Source organism: Astyanax mexicanus, chromosome 13 (assembly GCF_023375975.1).
Source record: "Astyanax mexicanus isolate ESR-SI-001 chromosome 13, AstMex3_surface, whole genome shotgun sequence".
Lineage (NCBI taxonomy): Eukaryota > Metazoa > Chordata > Actinopteri > Characiformes > Acestrorhamphidae > Astyanax > Astyanax mexicanus.
In genome coordinates this window covers 3088574-3106356 of record NC_064420.1, presented here as the reverse complement: position 1 = coordinate 3106356, position 17783 = coordinate 3088574, and the positions used below count along the sequence as shown (strand labels likewise).

Sequence of the window (17783 nt, the reverse complement as noted above, 5' to 3'; positions counted from 1 at the left end):
TCCGTAATAGTATATCATCTTTTGTTTTTCTTTTATTACAGCTGTCTGTTTAGGTTAAGCAGTGAACTGTATTTGAAATGGAAAGCAAATCAACTTGTCCAGCCCTATGTCATCCCTCTTCCTCCCGGGGTTGTCAGTTTCTGCATATCTAATTAAGTCTGACAGAGATCACGTATGGCTGTGGAAGGCTGTGTTATTCCTGTGGTTTTTGTGCTGCTGTGAGAATTTAAACCTGTAGGGACATGTGCTTGTGCTGGATTTCAGAGTTTGCCCTGTTTTTCACCATCACAACAATTAAGGGCAGTTCAGACAGGCTTGTCCGCCTCTTTCTGTCCCCTGTGAAGGGACATACATTCAGCAGGGCTTTCAGACGGCTTGTGACCTATCAGCTCAGTTCTCAAACACAAATACCAGGGTGTAAAACCATGCTAAGCACAGCTTGCACCTGTACTCTGATATGAGTTGCAGTGTTGTCAACTGAATTCATTGGACAATAAGAAAGGCACAATTTCTCTTTCACTATAGATCACAGGTCGGCCATTAATTTTGGCTGCGGGCCAGATATTTTCCAAGACATTACATGGCGGGCCACAAAAAAAAAAAATGTTTTATAAAATGAAGTGTAATGGGATGGAGTGCTGCTACAGACTAGTAGCTCTCCAGCCCAGAGGGTTGTTGAACCCAACTAAAGAACAGTTGATCTCAAAGCAGGTAAACCCAAGAAGAAAGGAAGATAGGGAGTGCGACAGAGACAGGGGAGCATTTTATTTTTTATATATATATATTGTATTATATATATTATGCTTTTATTTATATCATTCATTATAGTTCAAACCTTACGGGCCAGATGTTTCGCCTATTGCCGACCCTCTGCTATAGAGAATAGGGAACAGGGAAGACTAAATAAATTATAAAGTATAATTATGAAAACCTACAACATCTGCATAATGAGTAAAAGTCAAATCAACTCTAAATAAGTTTTTAGCAAACATTACTAACTAAAACAAATGTTTAAGCAAAGTTTAATCAACTTTTGCAGGGTTACAGTGCACTAAATCTGCGTTCTCTTTGTTCTCTTTTGTAGGATTTACTTGAAGATGCTCTGCAAACACTGAGAAAAGACATTCCTGCTGTGGATTGATTCCTGCATTGATAGATTATAATAATTGGGATTAAACAGTTTGTGGATTTTACCGATTGACCTGCCTTTGGACGGACTGGGAGGAACAGTGGGAGTGGGTGGGAGATGGAGAGGAGTGGAGTAAGGACTGAGAGCTGCCTTAAACTAACAGAACAGTGAGATTGTGTCCTCCTGTGTCTCTGTGAACGAGAGCAAACGGATATAAAGAAGAGGTGAGCTGGTGGAGAGTCTGGTGAAAGAGAGAGAGTTTGGTGTGCCCCGTGGCAGGAGGGTGAAGGCCGGTGGTGGATTTATTAACACGATCTGCACGAGAGGGTGTCCACCGCGAGAGAGAGACGGGGACTGACGCAGAGCCAGAGCTCAGGAGGGGGAGGAGGAGGAGAAGGAGGAGGAGTGGGGAGGCTCATAGGCCATGGCGACGGACCCCGGAGAGCCCACTGCCACGGAAGAGTCGTCCGGAGAGAAAGCTGATGGAGAGAGGGAGGAGGAGAGGGCACAGGGCAGCCGGGCGGCCCATGAACGAGAGAGGACTCGCAGCACGCCCTCCGACTTCCCCTCCAGCCAGACGCAGGAGAGGAGAGCGGGGCGAGGGGAAGGCGCAGGGGGAGGAGAAGAAGAAGAAGGAGGCCAGGAATTGGAGACTCCAGCCAGGCCCTTATCCTTCTCCACCCCGTCTTCTCCGGCCGCCGGCGGACCCCGTGTTAAGCGCGAAAACAAGCGCTTCTTCCGCAAGAGCGTAGAGATATGCGAGGAGGAGGATGAGTTGGAGGAGGCCGCTGATGCCCCTCACAGTGCCCCTCATTTCGAGCGCCGTGCCTCGGACTCCGTGTTCAGCAGCGGAAACCAGCAGCTACCCGCCAGTGCCTCGGCTGCCCTGGGTGAGGAGGGCACCCACGGTGGTGCCCAGGATCCAGAAAAGGGTGGCCAGTCGGTTCCTGCTCTAAAGGGGAAGGAGCGGGACCGCGAGCAAGAGGAGGAGGCAGAGATGAAGGCGGTGGCCACCTCGCCCGGTGGACGCTTTCTGAAATTTGACATTGAGCTCGGCAGAGGAGCCTTTAAAACAGTTTACAAAGGCCTGGACACTGAGACCTGGGTGGAGGTGGCCTGGTGTGAGTTACAGGTAAGTCAATCCATTTTAACATTGCTGAACTGAATTACATGAATGCGTTTATTAAGGTAGTATGTAAAGCACTGTATGAAATATTGTAGGCATCTGGCAAATTAATTAGAAATAATGATAGACCTTTATCAGGGACTTTGATATTAACTTTTTAAGTAAGAAAATAAATCTTATTTAACTAATGTTAGCTTTTCCAACTACAACAACTAAAATAAAATGACTCAAAGATGCTGGTCTGAAGCTGTTGGCTTATAATGCAGATACAAAAATAATACATTAAAATAGGCTTTGATAGGTTTGAATTGAAAAATATTAGTTTTAAACCCAACTTTTTTTGGACATGATTATATTATATATTATATTATATTATATCACAATTTGTCAAAAATGTTGGTAAGTATCAGATTTTACATAGTCAGATTGTATGTATTCATTTGTCTATAATGCAGTTCAGTATTTTAAATGTGACTGCAGGGTTCACCTGAATCTGGAAATCACACACTTCCTGTTTTGACCCTCAACATCCAGAGAGCACAGTAGTGGCTGAAACCAATGTGGCAACCAATGCCTGTATATATCATATTTATCATTATTATACATTACATTATTATTATTATTATATGTGTAGTCCGTGGTTTCTGTGAGGTTCTTCACAACTGTAGCCGCCTCTTCTTGATTATACAGTAATAACAGTGACAGCTGCACACCCACACGCCACATACATGCTGTCTATATGTGCCAAAGATATGATGATATTATATATATATATAATAGAGATGAGAATCACAGGGCTTTTCAAGGTAACCGTGGTATCACCATACTGTGATTTATGTAATACTTATGTAATACTTGATGTATCAAGACAATTCTCTATGATACTTCGCTGGGGCTAGGAGTGTTAGGAGTCTAGTCTAAGGACTCTTTTTTTGTGTGTAAAACCGCATCCAGTAACCCAGAGTAGGAATTAAACCCCAGTCTCCCACACCATGGTGGTAGCTCACTGGCAAGTCGTGGTGTTATCCACTGTACCACTGTGCCACACCAACCACCCAGCAGTACCACAGCAAAAAACACATGACGTGAACTCACGCAACCAGGAAAAAAAACTGTAGTCCAAGCAACAAAAAACACGGGCAAGCAACTAATGTTAATGATTTTAACGTTTTATTCACATTATCAATATTTTGTCTCACCCTAATTATATAATAAATGCCGCAATTAGCCTTACACAAAGATAAAATGCATTAGCTCTCTATGATTGACATTGAAAGGATGACCTTTAGTCGCCTGTTACCAAACAGAGTAATCCGTGATTTTTGAAGATATTTTGCATCACCTGTATCATGTGTTTCTACCTAAGTGCTCTATCCCAGCTAGCATGAATGAGGATGATGTTTCTTAGGAGTTTTTCAGGACCTATTAGAGAAATCTTAGCCTTCTGTGCCCTCCCCATCTGTTTGAAACGCTTCACAGCAGAGTGCCCTGAGAAGAGGGGAGAAAAGAGTTTCAGAAGTCGAGCTGAATAGGTCCATAGTTTACTCACTGAAAGTATCCGTGGGAGAGCAGATCCGAGAGTCCAGCCTACTTACTGTGCAGTGAACTACAGTGATGACGACGCGGCGCACAGAGGAGCGCTTGTTTTTCACGAGGAATTGTTTGACTGTGGCACACTGCATTACATTGTGTTTACTAGGAATGCATGCAAAATACAGTTTTGCATAATGGACTCCGAGGCAGAGGCTGCCACTGCTGTCAGCATATAAGAGCTGTTATATCTGAATGAGGGAGCTCTGCATGATTCCATATATATATATATATATATATATATATATATATATATATATATATATATATATATATATATATATATGCTTAAGTGTACTATTATGAAATATTTAGTTCTATTATCACAATTTATATATATATATATATATATATATATATATGTGTGTGTGTGTGGTGTGTATAATATATATATATATATATATATATATATATATATATATATATATATATATATATTAATATAAATTAAAGAGTAGGTCTGTAATGATAATTGTGGTATTACCTTATCGTACAATTAAATGACATGACCTCAGTAATTTTTATATACCTTAATATTGTCTGATATATTTATCTTAGTAGAAAAAACCCATAAACATTAATGATCCAGTCATTTTGATTTATGTTTTGTTTTTATTTATTTATATTCTCATTTCTGTGACTAAATTTTCTTAATAATGAATTATTATTATTTAGTTCACTCTTTAAAAGTGTGTACCTGCATTATATATTTGCTATTATATTATTATATAGCTTCTGTTAGGAGCTTAGCCAATGCTTTAGCAGTGTGTTCGCATTAATTGTGATCACCAGTGTGTCACAAACCCCACAAAGAAGTACCAAAAAGATTTAAAAGGACCCGGACAACACATTTTGTCTGTACCTCCTGTACAAAATACTACAGGCAAGACCCGAACTGAGTTTTTACATTTTTTAAAAACTGAAATTAAGAGCAGGGTGAAATGAATTAAGCTCAGCATATCAGCCTTAAACAGTCTGATGGGTCAATCTCTTCTAAAGAGTTCTGCAGTACAGAGTGTCTGCTTCCATTCTCAGAAACTTCACTCTCACTAAACAAATGTGAGGTTTTTATTTTATTTATTTTATTTTTTTAGGCAGGGCTCCAGCTGCTTTCTCCAGTCACATTTGTCTGGCTAGACTGAGTAAATTTATATGACCGAATTGTGATTTCTGCCAGTGGTGGTGTTCAGTCTCGACATGTTCTGACTTCCTCTCTCTCTGTGGAAGCAAATGCAGGCAATGCTTCCCTTCTGGGGTTTCTTACAAACACAAAATAGCACGCTTGAAGGGATTGCTTGACATATGGTGTAAATTTCTACCAATCCAGTAGTGCTATGGATGGCAGATAGAGACAGGACAGAACTGCTGCTGGGTTGTACTTGATGTATCACCCATATTTCAACCAGTACAGTAATGGTTTAAGTGGGTATACTTAAAAAAATAAGGGAAAAAAGGAAAATATTTGATAATCTGAACTGACTCTATCATAAGGTTTGGATGGTATACCAATAATAGAAAAGTATCTTAATACTTTGACATTAAAAACGGTACAGTACTCCAAGCGGTTCGTGCTGCCACTATGATCGGGAGATTGCTGGTTCGAATCCCGGTCATGCAGCTTGCCAGCAGCTGCCGGAGCCCCGAGAGAACACAATTGACCTTGCTCTCTCTGGGTGGGTTCAGTAGATGGTGCTCTTTTCTCTCATCACTCCTAGGGTGATGTTGATCAGCATAAGGCTGCGTCTGTGAGCTGAGGTATCAGAACCGAGTCGCTGTGATTCTACTCAGCAATGCTGCATCAGTACAGTAAAGATATCACAATGTATTCCATTGCTAACAGTATAACAATATATTGAAATATATCAAATGGTAACCCCTGTATTGTGATACATATCATATCGGCAGGATCCTGCCACTACAAACTTTCTCTAGAGTTAACACCAGTAAGGTTATGCCATTCATTGAACCAGTGGGTTGTCCTGCTAATGAGTTTATTAGAAGGCCGAGGATGCTGCTCTAGTTGTTTTCTCCCCCAGGATATGAGTATTGACAGGGATAGTAGGCCTACTCATTAGGACAGTAGCAGACTGAGCATGGTAAATGTGTTTTTTGGCCCATAAAGAAGATTAGAGGAGCACTGCAGCACTGACTGGTACAGTAGCGTACAGGAAAACATGGTTTTATTTAGTGATTTTTACTTATTTTTTCTGCATTTTGCTTATTTGCTTTGTGTTTAAAGAGCAACAAAACCCAAAATCATATTTTTCCCATATTTTTATTAACATTTCTTAACTTTTAAAAATGTATTAGCTTTTATTGTGGTAATTTCCGCCTCTGCAGCGCCCTCTCAGGTTCAACTGTGCTATAGGTGAGAATGATGTCTGTGTCTAAACCCATACATCACCCAGTGTCCCTCCCAAACTTAAAGTCAGCTAAAATCAGGGGCTTTGTTGCCCCTTTAAGAGCTAGACAGTCATGTGTTTGGCTAGCAGCTAATTCCACCCAGCAGCCAAGGCTAATCTGTGAGTTTGAGCACTCTGTGTAGGTCAGACAGCCTGCTCTCTTCCTTCCTCATTCAGCCTTGACCTCCAGCTTAACGTTAGCAGCCAGCCTACCAGGTGACTGACTCTCTTTAGCTCACTTTCCGAGCCACTGGCTCTGCTCTGAGCAGGCAGCACATGCTGTTATTTCATTTGTCTGGAGAGAGAGGCTTACAGTGAATAGTCTTAAAATGTAAAATTGTTATAATTTGAAATGATTTAATCAAAATGTATGTTTGCATTAGTGTAATACAAGTAAATCCTTAATTAAGTATGGCAAGAACTTGGCAATACTAATCAGATCACTATACAGAACCACTATATGGTTCATTATACTACAGTTAGTTACGACCCTGCAATGTGATTGGTTAACTGGCATTTTTTATGAGTGACCTTCTCAGCTGGTAATGCACTGTAACCGAAGCTTTCCATGTATTACTCCGCCACATACAGGTAACCTAGCAATAATGCAGCGCTTACAAACCAAACAGCACACAGTGCCAATATTAGACGTTATGGCTCAAACCTTGAGTGTATTATTGTGATTATACCACAGTTCCATTATCACTGTTTATTAAAAGATTTTAAGTTAAATAGGATGAGAAAATACAATCTGTTTGGTTATAAACACTCCATGAGTTAAAATACTTCGATTCCTGCTCTGTTTGTAGCTGTAGCTCTGTTTGGCTTGTAAGCGCTGCATCGTTTCTAGCTTACCTATATGTGGCGGAGTAATACATGGAGAGCTTCGGTTACAGTGCATTACCGGCTGATAATGGCACTCTTAGAACGCCTCTCAGCCAATCACATTGCTGGTATAATTGTAATTAAATACAACAAAGCATTAGGTTGTGCTTTTGAGTGCATTTTTCATATAAGTTCTGCTAACTTATATGAAAGTAGATTTAAGTATGTTAAGTGATTTTTTAAACATCATTTTTAATACACTTGAAGTATATTGTAAATATATGTACTACTTTGCATATTGACACATATATTGTGTAAACCTTAATTCTACTGGAAAAAAACTACACTAAAGTGCACTTTAAGCAGTATTTAATGACACTAATGCCATTTTAAAGCATATTGCTTTTAAAATGCATTTTATGGAAATACAGAGATATTTAAGTGTATTTAATGTGTATTTTCATAAATTATATTAAAAAGAAATGTACTATTAGTATTTTTTACCTAATTTAAACATATACTTTTAATGCTCTTAAGTATACTTCCTTTTCACAAGGGATAACATTACAAACTGGGGTCTTGGTAGGTCTACCCTAGTTTAAAGCCCAAAAAGATGAAGCTAAAGGTCACATAATTTGTCCGGATCTCCTTGGGGTGATGGCTGACTGTGTGTGAAGGGGGTGAGTGTATGATGCAGTCAAAACACTGAGGGGAAGCCATGCTGGAAGCCCCAGTGCCCTGGCCGTGTACCCGTCCTCAGCTCAGTAATGCAGAACATCACTCGCAGACGAATCAAATGCATAATGTAGTGCAGTCTGAGTCTGAGTGCTGCAGAAAAACATCCCCCCGTGCTCCTGTACTGTTTCACAACCGGGGACTGAACCTGGTTAAAAAAAGAGTAAAAATAAAAACTAAAGGCTGATATTATTGCTGTAGCACTACATGCTGCTCTAATGAGCTCCTGTGAACCTGTCATGGGCAGAGAGAGAGAGAGAGAGAGAAAGAGGAGGGGAGTGAGAGTGTGTGTGAGAGTGATGAGCCAAACAGAGGATTAGCATGGCATCACTCCCAGGAGGGACTGTGTGTTTAATTCTAACTTTGCACACAGACACATTGTGCTCTATTGCGCTCTCTCTCTCTCTCTCTCTCTCTCTCTCTCTCTCTCTCTCTCTCTCTCTCTCTCTCTCTCATGCAGCCGTAGGCACAAAAGACCTTAAGTTAATTTTCATGGATCATAAAATTGTGGCTAATGGCCCTGCAGACAGCTATTATTCAATCCTAAAACAGGCAAACATATATATATAATTGAAAAAAAAGTTACTTTATTTCAGTAATTCAGTAATTCAATGTGAAACTCATCATTAGGGCTGGGCGATATGGCACTAAATTAATATCACGATTTTAATGTTTTTTAACGATAACGATACTCTTGGCGATATGACAAAACACTGAAAAAATATATATATCACAAAAAAAAACTGCTGCAACAAAAGTAAAAATACATTTTATTATTGCATACATGTATGATATGATACTTTTTTAATGATATTTTATATGATATAAAAAAATACAACAATTGTATTAGATTTGTAACAGAAGTCAATGATCCAGAATGTCATGATACTAATTATAATGCACTCCAAATATCAAAGATCTCCATATATCCAGGATTACAGTAAAATAAATGATACTGGACAGATATCGTCTGTCTCTAGTAAATATTATATAATGGGAAATGAGAACTGTGTGAATTTTCCTTTGCTAAAACAGTAAAAAAAAGTAGAACCCTGATATGACAATTAGGGGTGGGTGATATGGCACGATATTTCAATGTATAAAATCGTTCACAATATTCAAAAATTTTCATTACTAATATTAAATACTAAGTACTTAAGTACTAATACTAAGTAAGTTTAATCACGTTCTTACTGAGACATTGTTCATCTCATCACAGTGCGGAATAGAAAAGTAAAGTAAATGTGCAGAGACAGGCACTGAGTCTCAGCATGGGTTCAGTGTGTCTCCTAAATCAGCTGGACACATATAATATTAGACAAGGGCATAACCTCATAGTGTGAGTTTAGCAGAGTAAGCCTCTCAGGGAGGTCCAGACAGCCTCTCCTGTGTTGTAGCATCCAGTTTGTTTGTTATTGAGTAAAATTCCCCCCTTTTCTGGCAGCTTGTCCTTATGTGTGTCCATTGGCGGTGTGTCCTTCTGACTAACATCTATCTTTTTGCATATATAAATATTTTTTAAAAGCTTCTGGTAGTTAGGAATGGACCCAGCACTGTTTTTGGAACCTCGGGGTGGATTATACTGGGTTTCCTCTAGGTTATTTTTCAGCAGTGACAGCAGGCTCACACTTCACCTGCATATCAGATACTACAAAATACATATCCGTCCCCATATACAGCAGTTTTTCTGAAAAATAGAAAAACAACAGCAAACAGCAATTATTCACTTAGAAAAGAGACATTAAACAGAAATTGCACAGTCGATCCACAGCTTAAAGAAAAGTTTCTCTCGTCCCCCAGACGAGACCAGAATCGGTTCTGAGTACAGAATCATTCATTCCCTAAAACCCTGGATACGAGGTGAAAATAAACATCAAGAGCAGTAATTATAGCCCTTTAAAATATATTAATACTGTAGCTTGAAGGATAATATTAATTCACACTGAATTGAATGTATTTGTTAACTGGAGAAAGAATGGAATTGTGGCTGATTTTAATAATGTAATGCTTCTAATGGCTTCAATAATATAAATAAAGTAATTTAATATTAAACATGTGTCATACTTGCATTATAGAGCTTTTGAGAAATATCTGTTTGAATAAAAGACCATTTATAATGTTTATGGAACTATTTTAAAAGGAAGTTGTGTTAAAGTTGTTGGTGTATCTCTTTTTAATGTCTATTTTAAGGTTTTAATTATATAGCTGTTTGTATGCTAATGCAGTCTGATTTCTGTATTGTGTAATTTTGTAGGAGAAAGTAAACACAAAATACGAATCAAAGAATTAATTTAAAGCCTTAGTGTTTTATATTATATGTTCTCTTAACAGTATAGTAATTCACAAACCTGTATAAAAGCCCAGTCATGCAAAAATAAAATACAATAAAATATTGTGATATACATTTTTGGTCATATTGTCCAGCACTAGGTAAAGTGTGAATAGGCCAAAAAGTGATCTAATAAAGGAACACTGGAGTGGTGCTGTCGTGTTACAGACCCCATCCATTTCTCATGGGAATTCATGAAAGTATTGAAATTCCTCCACACACCCCCCTCTCTATCTCTCTTTCTCTCTCTTTCGCTCTCTCTCTCTCTCTCTCTCTCTCTCTCTCTCTCTCACACACGCACTCTCTCTCCCTCACACACACACACACACACACCCCACACACACACCTCACACAGCCGGCATCCTGAAAGGGACTGCAGAGTCGGGGATTAGTTGTACTAATTCAGCTTGAAAGAGTGGGAAATCGAAGTTCACGCCGCGGCCACAGTCTCTCCTCCTCTGCTCTCTTCTGTTCTTCTGCTGTTTCTCTGTGTTCAGCTCCTGTATTTTCTTCATGCACGCTAGCTTTCCGCTCTGTGATTACCCCACACTGCTGCTGCAGAGCAGGTCGACTCAGGTTGACACAGCTGTGTAAATTAAGCCCTGTGCTTCTGTGTGTGTGTATAGAAAGGAGTGTTTAATTGATTAAATGTGTGTGTGTGTGTTTGAGAAAGGGTTAACATGTGGAGTGTTACTGTGCGCATGTGCATGTACTTTGCATGTGTACATGAATGCACACACACACACACACACAGACACATACACACACGCTGTGCCCTTTGCCTGTGGCCCTGTCAAACTGTCTATCTGTGTTTGCTGCCATGTGCATGGCATGAATGTGTGTGTATATGTGTGCAAGCCTGCGGTTCTCTGTGTGTGTGTGTGTGTGTGTGTGTGTATACACAGTGATCCAGCGAGTTAATTACAGTGGGTGCCTGTCAGGCTGGAACAAAAGGCCTGCATAGACAGCACAACCGAAGCAGAAACACAACTGGCTGAATACAGGCAGCCCAGACCAGACCAGTCTGGCCCAGCTCAGCCTCTTCCACCTCTTCCACAACATGAACCTGCTCCATGGCTACGTTAACACTTCAACACATCCAGTGTGTATTTATTTCATTTTTTGGACTATAAGGCGCACTTAAAATGAAAACTTTAATTTTCCCAAAAATCATCAGTGTGCCTTATAATCTGGTGCGCCTTATGTATGAATTTTACCAGTCAGGTATTAAGGAGCAGTAAAGCAGTAAGCATTAGCATTAGCTGCTAACTGCAGCGCTAGCTTTTTCAATCATTCAGAGGCAAGTATATTGGACTGTAGTCTCAGACTCCGGTTCCTCAGTCTAGCACTATTGAGCTTTGTTTACTAGTAGTAGCGATGCGGTTAGCAGCTAATGCTAATACTGCTGCACCCAGCCTTAGTGCACTGGAAACTTCACTGGAAACTCACCATTAAGTCAAAAAGTCCAAGCCCAAAAAGTCTGGATTGTACTGTATTTAAAAAAAACTGTTTAAAAGTCACACAATTCCTCCCTGACTGTACCTCACTCTAAAATATTCACAAAGAAATGTCAGCTGAGTGAGGAAAAGAAAAAAGCACCAGAAGTCTTCTTTACTGTGTAAACGTGCTTGCTGAAGGCTGTGAAACTCAGTGAACCCTCGTACAGATTTCCGGGTTTTGCCTTTCTCTGCTTCTCACAGCCTAGAGGTTACTGTGCAACTGTGCTGTCAGATGCACAGTGTCAGCATGAATCCCAGACTCAGAGAGGATTGGGAAAATAAAGGATAGCAAATAATGTGCTCCTCAAGACAACCGTGCCCTGAACGAGAGATCCACACTCCTTCTGCCCCTGCCTGCAGAGGAACAGCACCCAGAACAACCCAGAGTTTCTGCTGCTGTAATGAGGAGAGCTCAAAACTCCGGTACTAGCCCTGGGTAGTCTTTAGAATTGCATGTTAAATCGGTCTCAGACCTCACATTTTAAATTAAATGACGTTATTAAGATCATTTTTTGGAATATACACAAAATATTTTTTCTCTGTATTTCCAAAAAATGTATTTTTATGGAATATGCTTTAAATTAAACGTGGTATTGAAAGGAAATATATATGTATGGGCGTTAAATACTGCTTTAAATATTTGCTTACTTATTGCAGGAGTACACAATATGTGCATCAATAGGCATCAAAGTAGTACATTTACAATATACTTTAAGTCTACTTAAGTTAGCAGAAGTTATACGAAAAGAAATATCACTCAAAAGCACAACCTAATGCTTTTATGTTGTTTTTAAATATATCTTAATATCAATTCAAATATACTTAAGTTGTCATAAGTTGTTCCAAAATAGAACATTTTTATATGTATATATTTAAGTATGTATTAGGTCTAAGGGTATTTTCGATTTCAATCTCGATTTTTGTGTATCTTCCTAAATTCTCTTGTTATGATCTGGGTAAGACACTTGCGTATACCATAATACCCATGTGTATTATATATATCAAAAAGTTCTAAGGTTTTAACCAATATAATCGCTGTATCTATATTTTGGCCCACCTCTACTCCACTTAGTGCTTGGCGCTTAGACTTAAAATCAGTATCATGATTAACTGAACATTTTGCCTCAATTAGAATTAGTTTGAGTCTGTGTTCCAGGGAAGTATTAAGAAAACCAAAAAGGGGTGCTGATTGGTCCAGCGGTCTAAAGTGCTGCCACTATGAGCAGGAGGTCGCAGGTTCGAACCCCCGCTCATGCAGCTTTGCCATCAAGCTGCCGGCGCTCAGAGGGAGCAAAATTGGCCCTGCTCCCTCTGGGTGGGTAGATGGTGCTCTCTCTCTCCCCACATCACTCCTAGGGTGATGTCCACAACACAGGGCGTCTGTGAGCTGATGTATCGGAACTGAGCGGCTGTTCCTATACAGCTCGAAAAGCAGCGGTGGCTGACTTCACGTATCATGTATCGGAGGAGGCATGTGCTAGTCTTCACCCTCCTGGTGTGTTGGGGCATCCCTAGTGATAGGGTGAGTCCTAATGAGTGGGTTGGGTAATTGACTGTGTAAATTGGGGAGAAAATGGGAAAAATTAGAATTGATTAATTTCCCAGCCCTAATTCCACAAAGTTATGGTCAAACTCTGGCAGTTATTCCACGGTTCACGTCTGTCCCAAACTGTAGAGAGATGATCTGTATGGATGAACGGGTCATCTGTGATCTGTTACACCACTAATGTGTAGTGAAAGGACCTGGTGAAATAAAGACATATGCAGACTGCTGAGTTCGAGTTTCACTGTTGGCTCAGTCTTGCCTCATTATGTCTGCCTTTTGTTACTCTAATGAGCACTGAATATTCCATCCAATTAGGCTAAAGAGAGGGGAAGATGTAACCAAAGCAGATGTTTGCAAGAAACCGTATCTCATACAGTACATCAGATGTTGTTTTTTCTCCTTTGAAGGTGGGTCAGCTTTTCATGTCTAAAAATGGCATTTGAAGTCTACGTCAGATACCTGATGTCAACGTGAGGCCACCAGTATTTTTTTTACGTGAACAGCTCTGACTCTCTTTTATAGGGCGGCAACTAATGATTATTTTAGTGGTTGACTAATCTGATGATTATTTTTTTTCCAATAATTTCTGCCATGTTCTCCATCCCTCAGTTATTCCACATGCGGCACAGTGGCTTAGTGGTTAACACGTTCACCTCCCAGCACTGGGGTCTTGGGTTCAAGTCCTTATCTGAGTAGAGTTTCCATGTTCCTTCCGTGTCTGCTGGGTTTCCTCCGGAGACTCCAGGGGTTTTCCTCCCACAGTCCAAAAAATATGGAGATCAGGAAAATTCAATATTTTAACTTGCCCAGAAAAAATTGTGTGTGGTATGTATGTAAGTTTGTGTGTGACTGTGCCCAGATATGGATTGGCACTTTGTCCTAGGTAAATGCTGTAGTGCCTGATGCAGTCATCCAGGTGGACGGTGGTTTCCGGTTGAGAGTACGCTGTACGCTACTGGCTACCATTTCTCACTGGTGTGTAGATGAGGGCTGAGTATTGGGTTTCTGGGTTTCTAGAAAGGCTCTATATGAGTTGAACTTCATTCTTTCATTCATTCATTCATCTCTGAAAACGATAGAAACAGCTGAACATAAAATTTTAAAGCCATTTATAAGTTGAGTGTAACCCATTGCGCTTCTGTCAACAGTTGCACTTTTAGTCAACAATTAAATTTGTGGTTAACACGTTTAAATAATTTAAATATCGACTAATTGTTGCAATCCTGCTCCTACTTTTATAGTGAGTTTTTGCTCCAGCTGACAGCCAGTCAACAGGCTTGTTTTTGTGTGAATGATGAGGAGGTCTGCTGGGAAATGATGGAAAATGCTTTTAAAAAGAGCACTCGGACGTGAGTTATGGGAGGAGGCTGGTCCAGCTATCTCTGAATGTCAGAAATGACATGAGTAATGCTTCAGGTTATCTGTTGGGGAAGTGAAAAAAACAAAACAAATCAAATAAATCAAACAAAACAAACTCACAGATAACGGAAATGTGGGTGAAGCATACCCTTTTCAGCTGCAGCGTGCATCTCGTTAATCTGATCTGTAATAGATTACAGTAATCTAATCCCATCAGCCATCGCTTCACATTCCCCCCCCCTAACTGCTAAATCGTGTACTTGCTCCCCAACAATGCGCTAATACACCCCCACACACACAAATTCCCTCTGTGTGCGGAGGATAGGGTTGCCCATGCATCAAGCTGGTTGATATTATGTTGCCTCCACAGCAACTGACGGTACTGTACCTCAGTGGATATGGCTGTAATGTGAGTCCTCCATTTACACCCCCCCTCCTGCTTTCAGAAAGCCCCTGAAGACGTATAAATATATACACTGATGAAAGGCTTGTGTACAAGCACAATTAACTTACCGATCCCCAGGGGTTCCATTATGACTGGTTATTTAGTGGGAGGGGAGATGGGGAGAAGCAGGAAGTTGATACTGTGTTTGACTGAGTGGAGGCAGCGTATGATATGATAAGCTGCTGGACGCTCACACATACTCTTGCTCGCTCACTAGCTCCCTTACCGGCTCGCTCAGCCGGCACTTTATGAGACCACCTGACTCGACTCGTGCCCCGGCCTTGGACCGAGAAGGGTCAGAAGCTTTGCAGAGTTTATGATCGCCTGAGTTATAGTCTCACTGCTAAAACAGACAGCCAGGGCTTCAACATGTAAACACAGCTTGTGTAATAGCGCAGGCCTCGCTCAGGCAGACGTCTGAGCTGAGCTTAACTTTACTTAAAACAAGCTCCACTGCAGGTAACTGGCACAGCTCCCCAGCTACCATATACAGCTCTGGAAAAAAATTATGCTATTTATAGTTATATGTTTGATTAAAATGAACATTGTTTTATTTCTATAAACTACAGACAACATTTCTCCCAAATTCCAAATAAAAATGTTGTCATTTAGAGCTTTCATACCTCAAATAATTTAAAGAAAACAATTCATATTTATTTCTCAAGTTTTAAGAGTTCAGAAATCAATATTTGGTGGAATAACCCTGGTTTTTAATCACAGTTTTCATGCATCTTGTATCTCCTCCACCAGTCTTACAAACTGCTTTTGAATAACTTTATGCCTTTTATGCTCCTGGTGCAATAATTCAAGCAGTTCAGTTTGGTGGTTTGATGGTTTGTGATCATCCATCTTCTTCTTGATTATATTCCAGAGGTTTTCAATTAGGTAAAATCAAAGAAATGTATTATTATTTAGTGGTTTTTAGCTTACAAAAAACATTCTTACACTTTTTTCTGCTTAAAAAGTGCTGTTCTTCCATCTTTAAATAGGGTAGCATGTAGCCTCTAGCTTCATCATCCAAAGATGCGTCCATATTGGGTCACAATTACACGGTCAGACGGACGAGTGACAGCAAGAAGCGTTAGGGAGCACAGATGTGTTGGAAAAGTTGTAGAAGTAAAAAATGTCTTGGCTGAGCACAGTGGCTTTTGTGAGCACTGAACCATCATTTCTGGAAATTGTTCCCTTGGGAACTGGAGAGAAAATGTTTGTATTATAATTCAAGTGGTCAAACAATACATATATACTCTTATATTTTATTTATTTTACCCTGAGGTTAGTATAACATTTGTGTGGGTTTTGTGTGTTTAAGAGTTGTCGTTTTTCATTTTAACCTTTTTACAACTTCTATCTTTCTTTCTCTCTCTCTCTGCCTGAATACTAGAAAACTAGAATTAGATTTCTGAAGAAGTTGGAGAGCCCATTCATCCATAAAGTCTTTTGTAAGGTCAGACATTGATGTGGGACGAGAAAGCCTGGCTCACGGCCTCCATACTAGTTTACACTGAACATGATTTATGGGGTTGAGGTCAGGGTTCTGTGTGGACCAGTCAAGTTTTTCCACACCAGACTCACCCGACCATGCCTCCTTTATGAACATTGCTTTGTGCAAAGAACAAAAAGGGCCTTCCCAAACCTTAACAAAGTTTCCACAAAGTTGGAACTAGCAGAAAACTGCCCAAAATGTTGTGGTATGTTGAAGAAATAAGATTTTTCTCCAAAGTATGTTACTGCTTTGATACCCACTTTGTACAAGGTGATGTACTCTTGAGAGGGGTATCCGGTTATTGTTCTAAAATGTTTTACTTTGCGAAGAGTTGTGTTCTCTTTAAACAGGGGTATGCAGTTCGTTTTCTAAAACTCTGTACTTGGCTCAGTGGTGTACTCTCCAAAAAAGGGTGTTCGGTCATTGTTCGAAACTTTGTAATGTGGTGTGTAAAGTGATGCACTCACGAGAGGGATGTCCGGTTAGTCTTCTGATACTCTTATACATTACTGGGCTAAGGGATGTACCCTTAAGAGAGGTGTCTGTTATATATTAAATATTCTGTAGATATTCCGCCTCATAAACTGTTATTAGGGCATGTGATGTGCGCACTGTGAAAGCGAGTACTGCGTAATTATAACATTCTAACTTGGTTTAAATAAATGTGTGTAAATGAATATAATCCCCAATAATCCCAATAATCCCCCCTCCACCAAAAATGAAACCCAATGTCCCAATACTTCTGTCCATATGTTTTATAACTGCAAACATATAGTATGTTATTCAAAGAACGAACGTGTAATACGTCTTTGTTTTTTAAATTTTTTGTAGTATGGGCGCTTGTGTTTGTTTGCTACAGATTGTGCTTTTCTGTGCAGTTCTGTGAATCATTCTGGCCTGACATGACTAATAATTATCATAATTAACACTGCTGCCCTTGGCCTGACACAGGCAGCTGAACACCAAGTTATGCAAGACAGTACAGGACAGGAGACGGCCCACACAGGGGACAAGGTGTTGGTACAAGTAGAGTAGCACACACACAAACAGTGCTGGGCGATATGACAAGTAAGATAAAGGATAATCCTTAATGTATAATGTTAGTATAATAGTAAATGCAGCTCTAGAAAAAAATTAAAGACCGCTTCAGTTTCTGAATCAGTTTCTCTAACTTTGCTATTTATAGGTTTATGTTTGAGTGAAATGAACCTTGTTGTTTTATTGTATAAACTACAGACAACATTTCTCCCAAATTTCAAATAAATATATTGTCATTTGGAGCATTTATTTGCAGAAAATAATAAAAAAAAAA

General features: G+C 39.8%; 1 protein-coding gene across 3 annotated transcripts in view; it reads left to right on the top strand.

The window, feature by feature from the left end:
* The window catches only part of si:dkey-151g10.3 (serine/threonine-protein kinase WNK2), a 98790-nt gene that overhangs the window by 39010 nt on the left and 41997 nt on the right, over positions 1-17783 (top strand). For all 3 annotated transcript variants that reach the window (XM_049486428.1, XM_049486427.1, XM_049486426.1), the window contains exon 2: positions 1085-2261. In XM_049486428.1, the coding sequence (XP_049342385.1) occupies positions 1554-2261 (708 nt within the window). In that variant the 5' untranslated portion in view covers positions 1085-1553. The remainder of the gene's footprint in view (positions 1-1084; positions 2262-17783) is intronic.